The sequence below is a fragment of the Lemur catta genome, chromosome 14 (genome assembly GCF_020740605.2).
Source record: "Lemur catta isolate mLemCat1 chromosome 14, mLemCat1.pri, whole genome shotgun sequence".
Taxonomy (NCBI): domain Eukaryota; kingdom Metazoa; phylum Chordata; class Mammalia; order Primates; family Lemuridae; genus Lemur; species Lemur catta.
Window position 1 is genome coordinate 64,176,859 of NC_059141.1, and position 23,996 is coordinate 64,200,854.

General features: G+C 35.9%; 1 protein-coding gene across 9 annotated transcripts in view; it reads right to left on the reverse strand.

The window, feature by feature from the left end:
• Positions 1-306: 306 nt before the first annotated feature.
• Positions 307-23,996, reverse strand: part of MAPK8 (mitogen-activated protein kinase 8) — a 92,146-nt gene continuing 68,456 nt past the window's right edge. For 6 of the 9 annotated variants that reach the window (XM_045569392.1, XM_045569395.1, XM_045569393.1 and 3 more), the window contains 7 exons: positions 15,172-15,337; positions 11,254-11,325; positions 9,595-9,777; positions 9,159-9,283; positions 8,473-8,536; positions 5,449-5,526; positions 307-1,851 (listed from right to left, as the gene is read on the reverse strand). In XM_045569392.1, coding sequence (XP_045425348.1) covers positions 1,706-1,851; positions 5,449-5,526; positions 8,473-8,536; positions 9,159-9,283; positions 9,595-9,777; positions 11,254-11,325; positions 15,172-15,337 — 834 coding nt within the window. In that variant the 3' untranslated portion in view covers positions 307-1,705. Of the gene's footprint in view, positions 1,857-5,448; positions 5,527-8,472; positions 8,537-9,158; positions 9,284-9,594; positions 9,778-11,253; positions 11,326-11,679; positions 11,752-15,171; positions 15,338-23,996 lie in introns of all 9 variants that reach the window. The other 3 variants (XM_045569398.1, XM_045569391.1, XM_045569399.1) reach the window with 3 other exon arrangements.

The window sequence follows — 23,996 nt, forward strand, 5'->3', positions numbered from 1 at the left end:
AAAAAGGCTAATGTATTTTAATCTTAAATATTGCACATTAACAATGACCTAAAATACCTTGCTGAAAAGGAATTTTGCACTAAGTATATGAATAAAATGCCAAACGAACTTTTAAACATTGCATGTTGAGCTGCGTATGTTTTTGCTCCTTTTGGCCATGAATTACAAAGAGCTTTCTGTCTAGAACCTTGCCACTTATTTAAGTATGTATTTCCCAGTTCATTACATTAAATCCCTCTTGTTCCAGAGATGACAAAAGGTGCTTGGGGCTTGGGTTATATTACAGATAATGTATTTCAGAAACAATGAGACTCCAATGACATTTTACTTAGGAAAAATTCAGTTATAGAGAAATAATTCTGCAGATATAAAATGTAAACAGTTAACATACACTTGTCAGGAGCAGCACCATTCTTAACACTACTCGACATCCACATTTCGTGTTATATTGAAAATCAGGTATAAAAAAATGAAAGACTCAGACCAAATAACCACCATTTGCCTGCTCTGCTCACTGTGAAGAAACAGTCCTTAGAAAATGATATCCTACATATGGCTGTGTGCTACTATTTCCAGATGAACGGTATATATTGCTCATTTGATACAACACCTACACAAATCTAAGTAGGCTTTGGAACCTCCCAACAGCAAGAATAGATATGATTATGCTACAGGTAGAATCAAATGGCCATAAACACCAGAACTGGTGCTCGACTGGCACGCCAAGCAGTAGGCAAGCGGAAAGGTGCAAGGGCCTGCGGCTGCAGGAAATGCAAAGACCAGACTCTGAACACTGCTGGGGCCTACAGCCTGAGTAGATTCACTCAGTGTATACAAAAACAGGCTCATAGCTAGTAGAAGTGAACCATCTGTTTATTTGCATTGAAATGTATTCATGAAGTATCCTCTTGACTTTATGTGATCATAAACTTTGAGCATGCCACAAATTTGCAGGATACACCATATTCTTTTTACTTGACTTTTGTTAGGTGGGGTGGGGAGATAAGAAGGTGGTGGTGGAAGCCCAGCATCCTCAAAGACATGCTCTGAGTTATTCTGCCATTTAGATGATGGGGCTTTTGCCAAAATTAAGTAGGATGCCTACCAATTGCTGTAACTAAATTAGGATTGGCAAGTAGCAAATATTGGAGGTCTCTTAACACGTTCATCATTTACAGTAGTTATTCCTGAATATAACTGGCTACGGGTTATTTTCCCTCACTCCTCTGGGGTTATTTCATTGATAAGCACGTAACCCTGAAGGATAGTATCATGAACAAAACATCTGAAATAAATTCTAATAAAAAAACTATAAAAATCTTAAATAATTCATGATATAGGCAAGTCACCACATAATAGTTGCTTTGATAAACAAAATCTTACAAATTCAGTAAAAAAAAAATCAGCAGCATAAGATAAAGCAAATATGCAAAAAATTTAAACCATGATAAAATAATTAGGTTTACATTATACAGTTAATTACAGCAAAAAATACAATACAGTTTTGTTGCTGTTTTAAAACACAACTTGGGTTTTAAATTACATCACTTGAAATTAAAAAAAATAAGCTACTTTACTACAAAATGAATCCTACTTTTTTAAAAAAAATCACTCAAAAATAAGACCACTGAATTGTTTTCAAAGTAGTTCTATCAACGACTAACCGACTCCCGTCCCTCCCCCCCCCACCCCAAGGCCCAAGTAGTCATCTACAGCAGCCCAGAGGCCCAGCTGATGCTTCTAGACTGCTGTCTGTATCTGAGGCCAAAGTCGGATCTGTTGACATTGAAGACACATCATTGACAGACGACGATGACGATGGATGCTGAGAGCCATTGATCACTGCTGCACCTGTGCTATGAGAAACAAATCAGCAAATCAGTTGCAGACAGAGTTGCAGACCGAGCTACTTGCACTGCGCTACCTCCCTCCAGTAGTCAATAATTTTTCTCTTGGGTTTAAGACTCACTGAGGATAATTACAAATGATATTCAAACAACACTGACAAACACTCCTCATTGCCAGCTATGAGGGAAGAATCTTGAAAATGTCTAGAAACCTGGAGTCCTGTCCTTTCCATGAATTTGTTTTTTAGTTCAAGGCAAGAATTGTAAATCTAAGCCACATTTAGAAATGGTCCTGTAGCAAGATCCATAAATGGGCTTCAGGGTGTGTGTGAATACTGCTGATAATACATGCAAATTATCTATATTGAATTTTACTGGAAAAAGAATCTCAAAAGACCATATGACTACAAAAGTTAGAAACTTCCCTACAAAAAATTATTTATGATAACTTCTCATAAAAAGGAAATGTCCAAATGATACTTCTGGTATATCTTGTATCAAAGCAAAAGCCAAGACAAAGAATAAAATCATTTTAATTGGAAGGAACCTTAGTTCAACTGCCCCAGTTTACATGAGGTTATGTAATTTGCCAAAGTCACTCAAATGGTCTAGTTAGGTAAACTCAGGTCTTCTTACTTCTATCCTAATACTTGATAAACAAAAATATGGATTTATTAGTAGATAAAGTAGGAACAACTATTTCCTTTACCAAAAGTATTACCTAACAAGCATTTCCTAGATTTTAAAAAGTAATGGGAATACTTGATTTAAGGGTTGGGAAGAGAGCAGGAATGATTTACACCGGAGAATATGTTAAAGGCAACTCATGTACTAGGTTATGTACTGTTGAACCACACGATCACTAAATAAGGGTCAGTCCACATTTGAATAATCAAAGTAATACAAAGTTCTCAAAAACACATTTATGGAATAAAATCAATGGTTTACAAACTGAACACTGAGCAGAATTTCTGAGGGTGAGGTTCAGGCACCCAACAATGCTGAAGTTAAACAGGCTGAAAACCACTGCTCCTGAACCCAGCATCTTAGTGTTTGACATTATCCCTCCATTCTGTGCAGATGAGCAATCACACACTTAAATATTAAAGGTCCTCTGAGAGCCTTACTTAAAATGCAACTAGGAAACAGGAAGGGTAGAGAGAATAGGCAAATCTTTAGGGCAGTGGGGAGGCAACTGGGAGAGGAATGGAATGGATCCACAAGGGACAGAGTAGGTGATGGGAATTGAAATGGGACAGAAAAGCAGGCTGATATCTCAGGCCTTAATAGAAGAGAAGAAAAAGAGAAAGTTGATAACCTCCTAGATCCAAGAAAGGTCCATTAGGTTCCTAGCCAGAGTGAAAATGAGACACGTTACAACACTACAGAATGTGCCTTTTGACTGAATGGCATGGCATATACACACCATACAGAGCACACCATGGCTAGCTTCTAAAATTTGTACTGAAACACGCAAACCATAAAAGGGCTCCACCATATATACCTTTTATATATGCCTCTAGTTCAGGATCTCTTTTATTTTATTCAAATTTCTTAATCTGATAAAAATGAACTTTTAAATGCATCATTAGTTAACTTTTTAATTGGAAAACCAAGTACCTAAGAAAAAGAAATACATTTGTTTTCTCTAAACTTTAAAACAATAAATTCTCAGGTATCTGAATGGCAATAATATAGAAAATCTTTAATCTCAAGAATCTAGGTCATTTCCCTCTCAGGTGAATCTCTACACACTCAAGGCAAGCAAACTCATTTTAATATTAGCCAAACAAAAATAAAGATAAGAAGGCAATCCATTGAGAGAAATAATGTAATTCATTTTTAAAATCAAGTGGAAATGGTACTGTAATTATCTGATACTTTGATTTATCAAAGACCATTACTTCTGTTCTTGTACACAACCAAGAACTGTGTGTACAAAATGAATATTTTTATCACAACTTAATTTACTAACACTCTTCTTTGCAAGCTCTGAGAATCCAGAAAAAGTCTAGAAACCTCAAGTCCTGTCCTTTCTACTGACTTACTCTGTGACCATAAGCACGTGTTGTCTAGGAATCAAATTATTCATTTTTAAATTAAGAACAAACAAAACAGCTCTATCTACCTCATGAGATTATTACGTTTACTCAAACATTTGACACCTGGGATGTGTCATTCACTCATAGTAGTATGCTAAAGTATAAAACTCCCAAATAATGGACTTTTCAAATCCCACCCGAGCCTCCATCATGAACAATTCAGTTATACTGCTACTACTAGCAATACAAAGCTAGTTAATTAGCTATATGATTAAAGCATTTGTAACGCAGCTTGTAATTTGCTGTAAGAAAATTACAAAGAATGGCCATTTCTGAAATAGATAAAAACTATCAAAACCACTTTATATATGCAAAAAGATCTATATTATAATCTGGAAGACTGCATTCCTGATCAAGGATTTAAAATGCACAACTCTAAAATATAGCCAACAATGTCAAAGGAAGCTGCAAAAATGACTTAATTATATGTTTACAGTATACAATGGGTATCTGAAACTATAGTTAAAAAACTACGAATAAACAAGATGCTAGATGTAATATCCATTTTCTCCCTTAGAATGTAGAAAAAATTTTGAGGGATTAAATGGCATAGTTTTACTCAAAGTTAAGACCTATCTTTTGAAATACTACTCAGCCTTTGAGGCTCAGCTCAAATTTTACCTCTTCCATAAAACTGTCCTAACCTCTACGGCCAAAGACAAAATGGGATGCTGGAAAAACCACACACTCTGAAGTTATTGTATTAGTTCTTCTACATAATAGATTTATAATCCTATGTTATTTAAATTTTCTGAACTTTAGTTTCCTTATCCGTAAAATGTGCATAAAAATCCCTACCTTGGGGTCATTAGGGCTGAAAGAAATAAAGTACATAAGTCACCAGTGTCTGTCACGTCGTATGTACTTAACATGTACATGTTACCTGACATGTAACTTTTCCTCTCACTTCTTTATAATTTTACATGTGCTAAAATTAAATATAAGATCAGCTTATGATAAAAGACAGTGTTTTAATCCTGCAAATCAGTTTTCTTTTTCAAGAACGAACACTTTCTAGTGACGGTTTTAATGTTACTGCCTCAGTTCAACAAATCAAAAATACCACAAAGAGAAAGACAGTAACTTGGTGTCCCATGTACCAAGTTTTGCAGTGAAGCCTTTGTTTATTTAACCAAAGTAAAGACTGTCAAAATCACAGAAAGGTAAGTATACTGAATTTTGAGAAATTTCTTCTTTAAAGACATAGCAACGATGCCAACAAAAAAAGGTTTTAAATTTCTGTTCTTCAATGGAATGTCAGTATTGAAGACATCAGAAAAAGATGTGATGTGCATTTTGTGAAGTCAGTTACCAATCTATTTGTATGATATACTGGTACAATGGTGTACCAATGCTTTCAAATTTAACCACCAAATTATACTCCTTATACTTATTAAACCTGGAATAATAATGGTTATGTAAATATGGGAACAACTGCAGGTTCCAGGCCACTAAAACATGAGAAGCGTAATCTTGACTAAGCTTATATTGTAACCAACCTAAAGGAGAAGGCTGCCCCCGTATGACTCCATTCTTGGTTCTCTCTTCCAAGTCCATAACTTCCTTATATATCAATTCTGAAAAACAAGTAAACAAAAATGAACTTTTTAAAGTCTCAGAGCCAATTTCACAAGATATGTATGGTTTAAAAAGTCCAAATTTTTACACACATTAAACACTTCAAATAGTGTCCTTACAACAGCAGCATCTGTTAAGTGTTGGCCTAAGATTCAAAGGTGTTAATAAGAATTCCTTAATAATCATGAATTATACTGAAAGCAACTAAAATTCTCTGCTGTAATTAATGTTTTTTAAGTTGGCTTGATAGCACTGGGGTTAGAAGCTGTATTTTTACTCTGCCAGCACCTTGTACTATGCTGTATCACACTACATAACATTTTCTACTACAAATGCCTGTTTAAATCTGTCTTGGTGACGGATTGAACCATGTTTGTTTTGTTAAATTCTATTTCCTAAGCCCTGGCATAGTGCTTGGTATATTGTAGGTACTCAACCAGATATGCGCTAAAAAGATTTAAATCAAAGAATGTGTAGAAGCTTCTTTATTTTTTAAATATTTTTCTTACCCATTTACTCCTTCACAAAAGGAAGCTTCTTTAATCAGAATGGAATATCAACACATTTTTATTAAAGTAAAGGAAGCAAGTAGCTATTAATACACTTCAACTCCTTATGAGTCGTCCAGCATAACATGCCATCACTGCCAAGAAAACTTATCTATGGGAATGCTGTTGTCTAGTGAGGCCTCTGGACAGCAGGTGGACTGCTGTGAGGACGACTCCAATGGAAGAGAGACACTGGGTGCTGCTCTGCTGGTACGTGTGCCTTCCTGCCCTCTACTCTGATGTCAACTGTGGTTTGCACTGTGAGTCTAACATCTACTTAACAAGAACCTTCTGGTGGATGCTACATCCCCATTATTCATCATCATCTTTGGGTCATGGAATCTTTTGAGAATTGCATAAAAGCAATGAACACTCTTCTGAGAAAAACGTACTAACAAAAAATGCTGCATAGAATTTCAAGGAGCCTGTGTAATTCCTGAAGATTAAACTTATGATAAAGAATCTGTGATTATAGGGTATGACAACAATTGTTAATAAGGTAAAATAAGTGACTATGTTGGAATGAACAAGAGCTAGACATAGCTAAGTTTGCTTGCTATGGTAACCTTAGGCTTGGAAAAAGAAAAACAGAAAGCCTTGATAGAGGAGAGCATTAGAGATGCTTTTCTTCAAAGAAACAAAAAGGAATGACAAACATTCCAGATAGGAGGATTTTTTTTAAAAAAGAAAAAACAGCACCCCTTTCTGAAAAGAGATTACAGCAGAAGAACCAAAACTAATTAGGAGTCTAATTAGGCAAAGGAATCTGTAGATAATGGCTTTGGCAATAGATTTTTCTTTCTGTTATACTAAAACTCTCAAGCAGATCTTAAAAAAGGCAGTTTGTGAGTAATTACTGAAATGTACTTGGGACTAGGAGAAAAAGATACAGAATGAAGGCAAATTATTTTTAAAATAAAAACCCCAAATACAAAGGAAAATAAACAAAAACGCTATTTCAACAAACAAAAAACATTATACAAATGAAAACTTTATTTCAATGATGATACAGTACAATTGGCAGTGTTTTCCTTAGCGGTGCATAATCGTGTGTCTTACAACTGGTGTCTCATTAAGATTCTAAGAAATGCCACAAATATCTATTAACTAATGGGATTCTATTAAATACTACAAATGTCTATTAAATGTCAATTTAAAAAATATCAGGTTAATATTTTAATGTATACTCTGGTCCAGAGTTACATCCTTATATATTATTTATTACATACTCAGATTCACTAGGCCCTATCCAATTTTATCATTCTGCTGGGCTCCACTAACCATGAATCTCCCAAAGTCAACTCAGAGAAAATTAATCTCTGGTTATTCCTAAGAAGAAAGAATTGACCTCATTCTTATCAAAATAAATTTACAGATGAATTACCTGTTTATGTTCACACCTCCCCAGCCCTTTCTGCCTTCTCAGTATTTCTATACTCAGCTCTTACTAACACGTCCTCTGCTTCCACTTTAGGATGAGGTAAAAATGGGGGTCAAGTGAGTTACTCAAAGTCCCATAGCTACAAAAGCGGTGAAAACATCCAGTGACACCCACACAAATGGAGGTAAACAGGATCTAAAAGTTACCTGGCCCAAACGTCCAGGGGATCTTTTAAAGAAATATTTTAACATTTCCACGGCTATCAAAGCATTATTAATGTTCAACCACATTCCTAAAATAGAATAAAACTATTATATTGGATTTGCAAAGATTATCAATTAACCTGTTCTGTTGGCAAGGGCAGGAGCAAAGAGAGACTCCTGCACAATACTGATGGAAGTGTATGTACACTACTGCAATTTCTTGAGAGAGTAATTTGGAAATAATTGAAAAATATCCTTTGGCCCAACATATCTCATTCTGGGATTTTTCTTACAGGCATATTTTCACATGAACAATGCAGAGTTGTTTGTAACAGTAACAGACTGGACACAACTTAAGTGATCTTTAAGAGGGAGTTGGATATAGAAATGGTGCCACATCTGTACAGTAGAACAGTAACCAGGTATTAAACCAAATGAGGCAGACATGTGGACCAACAGAAAACAATCTTCAAGATATATATCAACAAAGCAAGTGTGTGCAGAATACATAGTACACAACCATGCGTGATTTAAAAAGGATGGGAGAAGAGAGATGCGAGACACCAAACACACGTATATATCCACAGACCATGGAAAAACAAGAGCAAGTACTAACATGCCTGTGCATGGGGCAGGGAACTTGGGAAATTAGGTCAAGGAGGGAAGGAGACTGTCCACTTTTGTGAAAATATTGGTTAATGATATTATCAAATATTACTTATGAATAAAATATTAATTTCCCTAATATGATGAATAAATCACCATAAAAAGCCAGAAGCTCTTTCAGTTCTCTAAGAATCTAATGAACATTACCTTTCCACTCTTCTATTGTGTGTTCCCTTTCATCTAATTGCTTGTCAGGTATCTTTGGTGGTGGCTAAAAAACACAAGGCAACAGTGATTGAGTCAATATACTGGTATTATTATATTTATTTTATTTTTCTTTTTAATTTTTTACTCATGGCCCTTAATTGTGGTATACTAGTAGTATTTTAACTCTCTAAGATTATTTGAAATATTAGCCAGACAGAAGACTTGTAAAAATGCATCATTAGACCAAAACTGATCAATCATCAACAACCTTCTTATGTAGAGACTAGTTTTGGAAGACTCCTTCATTGCAGGAATAAGATGTTTAACCGTCTTTTCCTTCTCTTCCAGCTTTTGAAATTGTCACATTTTATTTATATCAGAATTATTCTGTCCTTTACATACAATAATTTGTTCTCTGAGTTATAATATGCCCCCAAAGTATTCAACATCCTAGCTCCTCTGACCAGGTATCCAGGCAAGAAGGCGAAAAACAGTGAGAACTAACTTTATTTTCTGTAGGATGTGCCTGGATGTGTTCGTTAGCTTAATTAAGGTACTTTTCATACAAAAATAGAAAAACACCATCACCATCTATCTATATTTTTATTTAAAATCAAAAGGTCTCCTCCAAACCTAATGTTCATTCTAAGAATGCACTATGTTCTTCAAACATTAGGAAAACTTACAGCTTCTGCTTCAGAAGGATCATACCAGACATTGATATATGGGTGCTGGAGAGCTTCATCTACAGAGATCCTTTTAGATGCATCTATTACCAGCATTTTGGATAACAAATCCCTTGCCTGGCTGGCTGCAAAAATAATGATGTTAATATACATGTATTTGTAAACGTTCTCAAATTATCAGTAAATTTCAGAACTTGAGTTTAAAACATTTGTTATTTTAAATGAAAGACAAGAAGAATAGCTTTTACTATAAAATTAGGTCACATACAGGATTAAAAAATATAAAATTAAAGATAAAAATAACTAAAACCTCATTTTGTTCTACTATCCAGAGATAGCCTTGTGTGACATTCCGTAAGAGTATGAATACTTACACACAAACACAACACACACACCCCCAAACAGGATTAAATGCATATATATCTGTAAAAAGTACCTTTAAGTTTGTTGTGTTCCGAGTCAGCTGGGAAAAGTACATCAGGGAAGAGTTTCTCAAAGCTATATCCAGCATATTTAGGTCTGTTTTCAACATAAGTCCTTACTGTTGGTTGCAGTTTCTTCATGAATTCAGGACATGGTGTTCCGAGCTGTTCAATAACTTTATTCCACTGATCAATATCTATTATCAAGTAGCTAAGAAAAATACTCCATATCTAATGTTCAACACATTAGCTATATCCACATTACAATAAAGTGAAAATTTTAAAAATCCTAAGAATGTGGCAGTTATAAATTTTATATCTCACAGCCACCTTGTAAAAGGCAATGATTGTAGGTGGACAGACATGATCAATAAATAAGCGTTAACCTTATTTATTGTGTGTGTGTATGCACTAATACTGATTTTACCATAAAATGAAGCATAAACTCACAAACTCTAAACACAAATTGTAAGTGACTCAAAGAATAATGATAATCAGTAACCAATAGGGAATCTAAATGCAAACTACACACAATTCTAATATAACATTTGTCTTTTCTTCCATCTTATCAGAAAACATGAATTTCCTAGAGAATAAGAAATATTTCTATAATCTGTCCTGCTTGTTTTAGTTTTCTACACTATAACCAGTAGCAATAAAAATGATGGCTTCAATAAAAGTGGCTTTTTCTTTTGCCATTTTTGGTTTAGCTTATGCTAATATTTGTTAAGCTCTGAAACTTATGAAAAATTTTCACTTTTCCTTTTTTTCTTTTATTTGTATAAATTTAAAGGGTACAAGTGCAATTTTGTTACATGGATATATTATGTAGTGATAAAGTCTGGGCTTTTAGTGCATCCATCATCCAAATAATGTACATTGTACCCATTAAGTAATTTCTCATCATCCAGCCCCCCATCCATCCCCAGTTTTTTGATAAATTGTAAGGGTTAGGATTCCCAGGTCTCCTTTCTCCTAGTCTTTATACTCCAAGCCCCCTGGAGGCCAAGCCCTAAAACTCTTGTAACCTAGTGAATATAGCTTTTCCCATTCCTCTTCCTAAAACAATTCTAAGTGTTAATAGTTGATAAACACGTAACAGATCACTATTAATATAAATACTAAAAGTAGTCAGATGAACAAAAAGCATAAATCCAAATCTAATCATCACCATATAAAACTATCACTGCCGAAATTCTCAGATGAAAGGATTAGTATGTGATGTTGAGTAATGAGACAACAATCAAAAGACACAAACCACACAGAACATTAACAAAAAGTTGGGAGACAAAACAAAAGGATGGCCAGAAGCAACAGACAATTCCAAAATTCATATTAAATCGTAAGTATTTCTAGACTTATTCAAGTGTGTAATTATTAGAAATTTTTATAATAATACAAGCCATGATGTTTGATTTAGGTTAAATAAATCAACTCAAAGCCAAACAAGGAACTGTGCATAATTACAACTGAGCAGTTTGCAGAATTAACATATGAAACAATAAATGAGGGAAAGGAAGGTCTATGTCAAAATAGCAGGTGGTATTTTGAAAGAGTAATTTAACAATACTTAATATTAGGGAGAGACAATATATATTATACCTCACCAAGCTGAAGTGCTGTCATACATTTTGACCTTTAGAAACTACATTTTAGGCCAAAGATAAGGATACGATCTGTACCTGGGAACAAAACACCACCTTTGATCATTTCTCCCATGATGCACCCAACTGACCAAATGTCAACTGAAAACAAAATGCAATGACATTAACATAAAGATTTTGGTTAAAATAAAAAAAAAAACTTAAAAAAAAAATCACACACACCATGTATACTTTAAAATTATAAAAAGCAGTATAAAATAAAAATGAGTGACAGTGAATGTGCTCTGACTACCAGCAGAGACTGTATGTCCTACTGCCAGATGCAGCCTACAAATATTCCACTTCCTATCTCAACAATTTTTGAGGTATAACAGCCACAAACTTTACACCTGTTTAAAAACCCGTATGTATGAATGTAGCATATTCATTTTCATTAAAGAACATAAAGAAGTTCATCACCTAACTAATTAAACTGCTGCAGCAGCACAAGGATACAGTCCCTTCCTGGAAAGAGGATTTTGTGGCAAACCATTTCTCCCATAATGCACCCCACAGACCATAAATCCACTATATGTTTGCAGCACAAAAGAAGGAAAAGCAAAGCAAAAGGTCATTAAAATCAAAGAAGCATAATATGACTGCATTATATAAAAACTGCAAAACATCACAAAAAGAAAAAAGTGATTGTAATTTTAGCTAATGGAATAATTTAAAACACAAAATATTTTTCAAAAAGCTTTGGTTCACAAAAGAAAATGTAAAGTGTGGCATTTTAATTACATATCTAATTTTAAAGTGAGAGCTATGCACAGAAATTGTGTAAATTAAAAAACCTGCACCATTTTGTACCTGAGAATTTGTTTATAAAATATGAAACAGAACCAAATACAAACTGTAAATAACGCTAAAAATGTACATGAGGTAGTAAAATTATAAAAATAAGATCTTTAAATTATTTTGAGGTTCAACTGTGCATTATACTCTCTCTTTAAGTTAAATAAAAGAAAAAAGCATGAGAAAATAATTTAGCATATTAAAATACTTAACAGAAATAATGTCTCTATGAATAATTACAAAAGTTAACCTAAAGTTCTTCAGAAATTTTCAAACTAGATATCACAAATTTATTTGAGAAGTACTATGTTTATTCTGAATTAAAAGTCAATTATTTTCTTGGCAACATCATGCTACATTAATCCTACTATCCCAAAATGAACAAGTGCATAGAGAATAACTAATAATCAATTAACTCATCACCTAACCAAGAAAACCTAGTAACAGAAGTGTATTTCATATGTTTCCTACCTAAAGTTTTTTAAGCCCATAAAACTAAACTGCTTTGGTTTAAGAAGTTAGTTTTGGCAGGATACAGCATGAAAGTTCCCACAGATTTATTATCTGCAAGGAGTTTCCTAGCAGACTTACTGATCCTTTCCAACATTAAATGGGACCCCCTTATCAATGCTAAAAAGAATCTACTAGACACAGGAGCAAGCAATTTGGGGATCTCCACCTGCTTAGTAAAATTAACAATACATCCTAACATTTTATATCTTCAGGTTTCACTATAAGACAAAAAGAGAGAGAGAGAGCGTGCCAGCAGTGCTTGCATTTTGATGGAAAAAGTGGGGAAGAATGAGCCATTTAAAATGAAAAGCTTTAGAAACTTGCATTTGATTTTGAAATAAGAAGGCCCAAATTCTTTAAAAAGAGGAAAGGGACGGGAACAGATGTTAGATACACCCTTTACCCTTTTCTATCTAGGACTTAGAAAATTAAAGTCTGTACTTTCTAATACAGGACATTCTTACAAGGAGACTCCCAGTTCACTGAAGAGTCTGAGAAGTTAAACTGGTAACTACTTTTAGAAATCTTGTAGAACTAAAGTTTCTCTAGAATTCATATTAAAATGAATATAAATCTTTTTATATTTATGGCATGATTCAACTTTCAAGGGTAAAATTTTAGGCAGAGCACAGTGGCTCGCACCTGTAATCCTAGCACTTTGAGAGGCAAAGGTGGGAGGACTGCTTGAGGCCAGGACTTCAAAACTAGCCTGAGCAACAGCAAGACCCCCGTTCTTTACAAAAAATAGAAAAATTATCTGTCCCCAGCTACTTGGGAGGCTGAGGCAGAAGGATCGCTTGAACCCAGGAGTTTGAGGCTGCAGTGAGCTATGATGATGACACTACACTCTAGCCTGGGTGACAGAGCAAGACCTTGTCTCAAAAAAAAAAAAAAAAGATAAAATTTTAGAGCAAAAGTTAATATTCATAATCAGTCCACCTGAGAAAAATTTTTTCCAAGGTTTTCATTTTTGACACAAATCTGTTAGAATAAATCTTCCATATATAGATTTCATAGAGAATGGCAAACTTTAAATACAACTTATGTTGGTAACCTTCAGATAAACATATTTTTAAACAAAAAGATTTTGAGAGTTGCAAGCATGAGAGAAGATACTAACTGGGTCAGTGAAGACCAAGACCATGTTAAACCTGGTTCATACACAAAATTAGCTTTAAAGAGTCTAACTGTTTAGTCTACTAGGTAGTTGAAAATATATATTGATTATACTGTATTTTCCAAAATGCTTTGAGGTAGCTTGCAATAAAAGATAGATAAAACAAAGTTGTTAAAATTGCAGAGGGTGTCACTAAAAGGAGGAAGTACTTATGCTTAACCATGTTGTCTAAAGTAATTATCACCATTAAGCATTACATCTCATGCAGTTTCCTGGAGTGGGACTGGGAAGGCAATACGGTGATCTACATAATTCTTATCTAAGAGAGAGATGCATGTCAATTCTATTCTTTATATGATAGTTTTTCTTAGTGCTACCTTCTGGTAGGGGCTATCTCAAGATTACTGACACATTACACAATATCCGTGACAACTAATGGTTTCACAGCAAATGTATGCTGGTGGTCACTTAAAGTATCAATTCTCAAAAAAAAACCCCAAAAAACAAAAAACCTTCAAATTTTAGGGAGAAAGAAAACAGAACAGCATATTTACTTAAGAATAAAAGATTGATAGTATATGTTTAAAGTATTTGTTTTTAATGAGCTCAGAAAAGTTAATTAAGCTAAATCTTCAGTTCCATGGTTTCTTTTATAAAACAAATCTTAAAGGTTGACTTAATACAATTTCCTGATTCAAAGTGAACTGCTGTTTCAGATTCCTTGCCAGAAAAATGTCTAGGTCTTATTCTAGGTAGTATTTTGGATGAAGTCACCACATTTAAAAAAATTACAGTTTAACATCATAAAATCCCAGCAGAATTATCTCCTAAATTTCTGAGACTCAACAAAATGTCTTGTAAATTAAAGTATATGTATGCATAAAAATTGTATAAATTCATGATCTAATTTTTTTCAACCCTGCTTATAAGGTTGATAAATACAACTGCATATAGCCACACATAATCCTATATGCCATTTCCTTAAGGCTAGACACAAGGCTTTGATGAAACATTATTGTTTTCTCCAAGAGGTTTCCTTAATTATCCATGAGCTTTGCAGAAGGCCCTATTGTAGCTCTTAAAGTTTACACTAAGTGCTACTGCTATTAACTTTAGTTTCCTGACATTGGAAATACGGGCAAGTATCAATAATGCACGCTAAGATTACTACTAAGAATAACCTGGCAGTACCCTATATACTTCCCTGCATCCATGTTAGAAATGCTCGTTTTCAAGTTAAAGGCAAGCGAAGGGCATATATTCTGATCAAGAGGTCATGGCAATGAATTCTTCATCCAATGGTAGTAGTGATGTTATGTATTTGTATTTAAATAAACAGGGCCTCCAAGTTTTTCCAAATATTTATGACAAAATTTATAGTTACTTTCAAACTCTTGATATACATTTCAAATAGTAAAACATATTTAACTCAATGCACTTCAGCTTAAGTATTTACATAAAGAATCTGATGAACAAAAGAAATCAACTCAGGAGAGAATTTCAAACAAATAGTGTATGCTGACCGTTTTCCTTGTAGCCCATGCCCAGGATGACCTCAGGCGCTCTGTAGTAGCGAGTCACTACGTAAGGCGTCATCATAAAGCTTGTTCCTGCAGTCCTGGCCAGACCAAAGTCAAGGATCTTCAAAGTGCAGTCTGATTTTACTACTATATTACTGGGCTTTAAGTCCTTCAGAAAATAAAAACAAAAAAATGACTGCTATGTTACGTACAAAGATTTTGGAGTTCACAATTAACTTATCCTATCACTTTCAAAAAAAAATTCATGTTAACGGTTTACTTTTCTCACTATAATATCACTGCACAGATGCATGATAAAAAGGCAAACCTGAGGAATAAGCTTTATGGCATTTTTTATTTATGAATACATACAGTTATTAGAAAAGTTAGTAATGTTTTATTTGCTAGAAATTATGATCAGCTAGAAATTTTTGATCAGAGAAAAGAGATCTCAAAGCTCACATAAGAACTATTACAGTAAAAGAGCCATAAATTAGCATTTACATTCATTTGCAGAATAAATTACCAGTATTTTAAAAATCTCATTTTAAAGTCACAATTATTAATAGCTTTATATAGATATTACAGATCAATAATAGGCCATTCTGTCGATCCTAGCAAACATTATTTGACCTTTCAGATTGGCAGACATTCAGTTCTAAAGGACCAGAACAGTCATTACCAGTTTTTCCATTCCTGATATCCCACCTGAAATCACACAAATTTGCTCATACATTTTTTTCTGCTTGTAGAGGTAGGACACCATTGTCCTGGTGCTACTAATCCACAAAATTACCAGCTGTTGATACTATGAAATAATTTCTTTGTGAAAGACTTTCCAACTGACCTCAAACCTTAAGGAATTCTATGCTATGCCCATTAAAAGGAAGGCAGCAGCAGGAACACTCATGGCTTCATATTCAACATACTTTGTCTGTTACCTCTGATGAATCCTGCTATAAATGAAAGGACCAAAGAAGAAAGCATTTTTTCACAACACAAATACAATGCATTATCTGTACTGATGTGCAGTACATATATTAAACACCAGTAGTTAATACAAAAGGGAAAAAAAGGGGGCTAGAAAGACAAAGATTACTTTTATAATGTCTACATCCAGATCAGCATGTATGTTATCTTTAACATATTTTGATAGGCAATCATGAATGGGTTTAGAAGATATGTAATCTAGGCTGGGTGCAGTGGCTCATGACTGTAATCCTAGCACTCTGGGAAGTTGAAATGGGAGGATCGCTTGAGGCTAGGAGTTCAAGACCAGCCTGAGCAAGAACAAGATCCCTGTCTCTACAAAAAGTAGAAAAGTTAACTGGGTGTAGTGGTATATGTCTGTAATTCCAGCTATTTGGGAGGCTAAGGCAGAAGAATCCCTTGAGCCTACGAGTTTGAGGTTACAGTGAGCTATGATGATGCCACTGCACTCTAGCCCGGATGACAGAGTGAGAGTCTGTCTCAAAAGAAAAAAAAAGGCCAGGCGCGGTGGCTCACGCCTGTAATCCTAGCACTCTGGGAGGCTGAGGAGGGCGGATCGTTTGAGCTCAGGAGTTCGAGACCAGTCTGAGCAAGAGCGAGACCCCGTCTCTACTAAAAATAGACAGAAATTATCTGGCCAACTAAAATATATATAGAAAAAATTAGCCGGGCATGGTGGCGCATGCCTGTAGTCCCAGCTACCCAGGAGGCTGGGGCAGTAGGATCGCTTAAGCCCAGGAGTTTGAGGTTGCTGTGAGCTAGGCTGACGCCACGGCACTCACTCTAGTCCGGGCAACAAAGCGAGACTCTGTCTCAAAAAAAAAAAAAAAAAAGAAAAGAAAAAAAAAGAGAAGATACATAATCTAATGGCTTTATGAAATTAAATACACCAATACATCAATGGACTTAGTGAAACATAAGATAAAAATTTTCATTATTACTATTCTGCTAATATTTCTAAAATACAATATCTCAGCAAAGTAATACTGCCTGTAAAAGAATATTACAACCTTTGAATAAATATTAAATATTAAAATAAATATTACTACTTCAATGTCTATTGTGATGGTCGAACACTACTGGCTCTTTATACCAGTGCATTCTAGTCTAGAAGTAAGATTCTAACCTTAAATACTTCATTTTGGAACTATTAAGAGCAAAGCACAATTATATTTTAGAAATAGATATGTTTTGTTAAGGAAAAACAAATTGTCAAAAAAATGCCTCAAAGCGTATTAAATGAAATTCATCCTTGTATATCAATATGTACCTTTCTACAAATGTTAGTTACACTGCTAACTATATATAAGAAGAGGAATTTGGAATTTATATGGATTTGTGGCAGAGGCAGTGGAACTAACCCAACATGCCATTTTCTCCCCCAGATTTCCCCAGCCTCCTCAGCCAGGCAAGGTCACGTGCGTAGTTCTAGTTAACGGGATGTGAGTGGGAACAAAGAAGAGAAGGGCCAGTGCACAACCTCCTGTGGTCTTCCTCCCCTGCTCTGGTGATTAGGGACGTCCCACACAGCAGGCCCTCAGGCAGCCTGGGTTGTTGTGCATCTTTATAAAGCAGAGTGCCAGACACCCAGTATGGGAAATAAACCTTAGTCATGTTAAGCCACTGAGAGTTCAAGGTTTATTTGTTAGCTCACCATAGATGAGACTATTCTGACTAACACTGAAACTGGTGCCAGGAATGGGATGTTACTACTATGAAAACACAAGATCATGGCTTAGCAGTTAAGCAGCAGGGAAAACTGACACCAAAGGTTGGAAAGGTGATCTAGGTTATACAGTAGCAAAACATTTCATGAATCTGTCACCTGCACAGCACTTGCACAGTGAACTTGACACTCTAGAACAGGGTTGGTAACTTAGGCTTGTCTGCTTCTGTAAAGAAAGTTTTATTGGAACACAGTCACACTCATCATTCAATTACATACTGTCCACAACTGCTTTTGTGTTATAATGGCAGAGTCTAGTAGCTGTGACAAAGACTACTGTCTGCAAAGCCTAAAATATTTACTATATGGCTTTTACAGAAAAAAGTTTGCTGACCCCTACTCCAGAAGAAGAGACTGGAAAGCAAGTTTTAAGAGGAGGTTATGTTGGTGGCTATTAGCTGCATTTGATAGAACTGGCAACCTTTAAAAGTAGAAATAAATGGAAACAGAGTCTAGAATTTCAGGGCCTTTCCATTTTGGAAAAGCTAAATGCTACTAGACCTCTCCAAAGAGGTATGGCACAGTGTTCAGCAAATGTCCTTGCCCACCCCAGAAGGTGTCCTCACCCTGTTGATTGGCTCAGTCATGTGACTTATTTCAGCGAATGAATGTGGGGGAATATGCTTGGTTTAGCATGGCTTTCATTCATCTACCTTTTACCATGAGAAAAGGATCTCTCTGGGAAGTGCTCTTTCAGCTTGGATGCTGAAACCTGGAACAAGCCTGAACCTGACCCATGATCTGGAGCACTGCCACACAGCCAACCCTGCAGAGCCATGAGCAAACAATAAATGCTGTTTTAAGCCACTGATATCTTGAGTTGGTTTTTATGCATCATTTTCACATAACAATTCTGAAAGTCTTTAAGGAAAAAACAGCTGTAGAATCAATTGATGAAATTACCTCAGTCTGCCAATAGAAGCCAGAAAGCTTAAAGATAGACTCAAGACAGCCTCAGTTAAGTCAAGAATATAGGACCTGTGAGCTAACAAAGATACTTTGAAAAGAACTATGATCAAAATGATAAAAAACCACTTAAGTTTCTGAGAGAGCTAGATAACTCTCAGACTTAACTCCATAGGTCTATGACCATTCTATACTTAAAAACAGTGGTTTTTAATTCACGGCACTTTTGCCCCCAGGGAATATTTGGCAATGTCAAGGAAATATTTTTGGTTATTGCAACTGAGAAGTGCTACTGGCATCTAGTGGGCAGAGACCAGGAATGCTGCCTAACACCCTACAATGAACAGGACAGCCCCTGAAAAGAATTGTTTGGTCAAAAATGTCAATAGTGGCCAGGTTGAGAACGACACTTTATTAAGACCCTTGGGCCCCAATCTTTTACAGGTGGTAAGCAGGCTGAGAAAGGTGAAGAGCCCTCAAGGAGAACACATTTCTTCAATACCCACTTCAGATATATTCAAGGAGGGTAACAGAAAACGAAGACTCTCCCACAGGGTGGAGCCAGCTATCACACAGAACAGAGGACAGGGATTACAAAGATCAGAGTCAGGGCCTAATCGAGGACTATTCCCCACCTCCAGAACAAGGGACACTCACAATATCTGCCCAGTAGAATGTCAATCACAGCTAACCAATGACTATTTATTTCAGTTTTCCAAACGTAAACTGTTTATTGTGGTAACATTGGCCCTGTTGACCACTCTATCTAAGGTATTTGAGGGGGAAGGAATGGGGGTGGCCAGATAATTTGGTCATTCCAGTTCCTTGTTCCTGGACCAAAAGGAGCAATGTCTGAATTTGACAGGGACATTACTGTCCCCATTATCTGGAGCTAAATGCCTTGATGGACTAGGACTTTGGGCTATCTCCTTTAAGGAGGTATGGAATAAACGGAACAAGGTAATGTTGACAGCCAGAGGGCAGACTGTGGCATAGATTGGTGCTCACCACCATTCTGAAGTCTGCTCTCCTGACATTTCCCAGTTCCTTTACAATTACACAAGTCCTCTGGCTGGCTAGCTCTGCCAATGGGCTCCAAGCAGAAGTGATGTGTGTCCCTTCCAGGCCTAACCACAGAAGAGCCAGTCATCAAGCTTTCTCTTCCCCTGACAAAGTAACCAGCAACTATCTAGATGATGAAACTTCATTTAGCTTTGGTCTCTGAGTGACTATGTGGAATCCCACCCCCAACCCTGACTTGCAATGAACCCCCCTAAGAAATGAAAGGTCAGGTTATTTTACCAAGTAAGGAATCTCAGACCAGCAGAGGTACTAGCCAAGGGTGAGGTAAATCTAGAATGAGTAGTAGAGCAGAGAGATGAGCATCAACTGTGGCCTCAAGACCAGCAGCAGAAATGGAGGGTGTAGTTTACCTCATTATACTTCTCAGAAGTTGCTCTAGGAAAAGAGAACAAAAATCTGGGAGAGGCAGTTTCTAGCACTTATTATACAAAGAAAGTACGAACAAGTGGCACGGCAGATCCCTGGTTCAGGCCTGAGGCAGTCACTCTTCCAGAGGCTGGGAGTGGTGGCTACTGACAGCCCTCAGCCACAGAGTGCTACCTTTTCCAAGGTCATGCTGCTCCTCAGCCTCTGGGGTGATTACATCCAATTCGATTTCTCCTCTGTCCATTTTTACTTCCTTTATTCCCTCATTGATGTTGATCCTGAAGGAACCCTCCAGGTTAACTTCGTACATGCATATCTCCACCCTAGAGTTTGTCTCTCACATAGCCCAACCCAAGGTAAAGAAAGGTATACTCTCCACAATAGGTATCAGAACCCACTATGTCTCTTATTAGCTCAACTTTATTAAGAAATTTTCTGTAGCTGTGCTTCACTTTTACCACTTTATGTGCTGACACTAAAGGAGTTATGTTAGACTCTCCCAATACTACTATGTTTCATGCTGTTCTTATTGTCTATAGTTTAAACTTTGTGTATAGCAACTCTGCTTCATGTGTGAAGTTTTCTGATAGTTATCTCTTCTAACTGGATTATACCCTTCATCTTTATAAAGTGATTCTCCATCCCCAGGAAGGAATGCTTCCTTTGTGGCCCCACCATATTCAATTTTACCTTACTGAGTGGAGTTACTCTTGTTTTTTTCATGTTTGCATTGCTCTTGTTCAGCTTCTTTGTGGGTGTCAAACTTTGACCTTTTTTTTTTTAACTAAGGGATTAATCCCATTAACATATTATGTTATACATTGGTCTTCCATGATTTCACGTTTCTTTTTTATGCTTCTTGATGTTTCCGTTGTTTTTTATCTTCTACCATTTGGTCTGTTTTTCTGGTCTACCTGCCTGCTATCCCCATTAATCTGGAAGCCTTCTATATGGAAGATTTTACTTTACTATAATCAAATGAACTTCTATGGTGGTGAATTAGTGGCCTGGTCTAAGGACTCAGGAAACAAACCAACCAACTAAACCCAAAAGTTTAATTCATTTGCTCTGCTTCACACAGTATATGAGTATGGGCTCAGGAAGACAAAACACAATCCCATTTAAAGAGATTTCTATTAGGTTGTTTAAAGACTGCAGGAGAGCAGGTGTATATGCAATATACAAAGGAATTCACTTAGAATAATTAAGGATAAGCCTAAATAGCTCAGATACATAATTATCTTATACTCTGAACATAAATCTATGTATTTGTTTTATTATGAATAAGGTTATTTCACACAAGGTGGCTCAGATGGGGGATAAAATTCCACTGAATTATATAATTTAAAAAAATTCCTCTCAAATTAGACACAGTGCTTTTCAAAAAAAAAAAGCTGTAATTAAAACTAAAATACAAAAACATACATCCACACAAAAAATTTTACAATGTTCATGTCAGCATTACTCATAACAGCCAAAATATGGTAACAACCTACATGTCCATCAAGTGATGAATGGATAAACAAAATGCAGTACAGCCATTATTATGAAGGTATCATCCTCATTCTTTCAAATGCAGTTTGGCTAGTGATTATCTTTCAAAATTTTTTAGAGCAATTTTTGTGAAACCATGGATAAGTCAAAAATTTGACTTTTTTCAAAAATTTTCAAATATGAGTTCCATCATGGAACCAATGCAGTGCAGACACCTCCAAATACCAACAAAGTGTTTGGGAAGGATGTGGCTAATGAACACACAGTACGTGGATGGTTTGAGAAGTTCTTTTCTGGTCATTTTAATCTTGAAAATGAGCCATGTGGCAAACCTTAGACCAACACAGATGATGATGATGAGCTGAAAGCTGTAGTGGAAGCAAATCCATCTTAACCTGCATGTTAATTAGCAGCAGGGTTTGACATTACTGTTTCAACAATATTGGACCATTGGAAGCAAATCAGCAAGGTCAAGAAGCTGGATAGATGGGTTCCACATGAATTAAATGAGCATCAGAAGAGAAATCATCTTGAAGTTTGCCTTTCTTTGCTGTCATGACATAAAGGCCAACCATTTCTACACCATATTGTTACATGTGATAAATAATTGATTATTTTGGACAATCACAAGCATTCAGCACAATGGTTGGCTAAAGATGAAGTGCCAAAACACAGTCCAAAACCAAATATTCATCAAAAAAAACTAATGGTGTCTGTTTGGTGGTCCAGCGCTGGTATTATCCACTACGGATTCATGAAACCTGGTCAATCAAATACAACAGATGTCTACTGCAACCAATGGGATGAAATGATGAGGATGCTTGCCAATTAAGCAGCCACGATTGGTCAACAGAGACAGGCCAATCCTCTTGCAAGACAATGTTTGACCGCATGTCGCACAAACGCTGCTCAAACTACAAAGGCTGAACTTGGAAACTCTGTCATCCACTATTTTCACCGGACCTTGCACCAACTGACTACCACTTCTTCCAGGCTTTGGACCACTTCTTGCAGGGAAAAATATTCAATTCTCAACAAGCTGTGGAAAATGCCTTCCACGATTTCATAGCCACGCGCTCTCCAGGCTTCTTCACTGCTGGCATAAACAAGCCTACCATTAAGATGGCAAAACTGCATCAACAGCTTAGGCGCATACTTTGATTAATTGTTCTTCTTCTTGTTTGGGATATAATAAACTAAACTTTTGATTTGAAATCGGACATTTCATATTTAATGACCTAATGGATTGTGGCCATGGGTATACAATCTTTGAATATAACAGACACTGAATTGTACACTTTAAGTGAGTAAATTGTATGGTATATGAATTATGTCTCAAAAAAGCTGTTTAAAAACCTAGAATGCAAAAACTATAAAACCTTTCTGTATATGTATATAGAAAACACAACTCTGGAGAATATTCAAGTTTATATGTTGGTAATGACAGCAGCTTATTTTTTATACTGCTTCATTTTAGAGCAAAAATAAACTTTACACTACTCCATGTAAATCAGTGAAATACAATTCTCCAAGAACATGATGAGAGGCAGTTACATCAGACAAAATGGCTCCACAGAAACACCAGAAAACAGAAAATGTCAGAATAAACTTTTTCAGAATTCTGAAAAACTCAAAGGTTTATAGCAATCAAGTAAATTCAGAGTCAAGAAAAAGGTAACTTAAAAAAAATAGGAAACCACCTCACACCAATTAGGACAGTTACTATTTATCAGGAAAACAGAAAAGTGTAGGTGGGAATAAAGAGTATAATCGGAATCCTTGTGCACTGCTGGTGGGAATATAAAATAGTAGAGCTGGTGTGGAAAACAGTGTGGCAGTTCCTCAAAAAGTTAAAAAAATTATCATATGATCCAGCAGTTCTACTTCTGGCTACACACTCCAATGAACTGAAAGCACGGTCTCAAAGAGATATCTGGTCTCAAAGAGATATTTGAACAATCATGTTCACAGCAACATTCTTCATAATAGCTAAAATGTGGAAGCAACCCAAGAGTCCACTGATGAATAGATAAGCAAAGTATGGTATAGAAATAAATGGAATATTATTCAGCCTAAAAAAGGAAGGAAATTCCGACATACGTTACAAATGCAGTCCCCAACCCCCAGGCTGTGGACCAGTACTGGTCTGTGGCCTGTTAGGAACTGGGCCACACAGCAGGATGTGCACGGCAAGTGAGCAAGCAAAGCTTTATCTGTATTTACAGCTGCTCCTCATTGCTTACATCACTGCCTGAGCTCCACC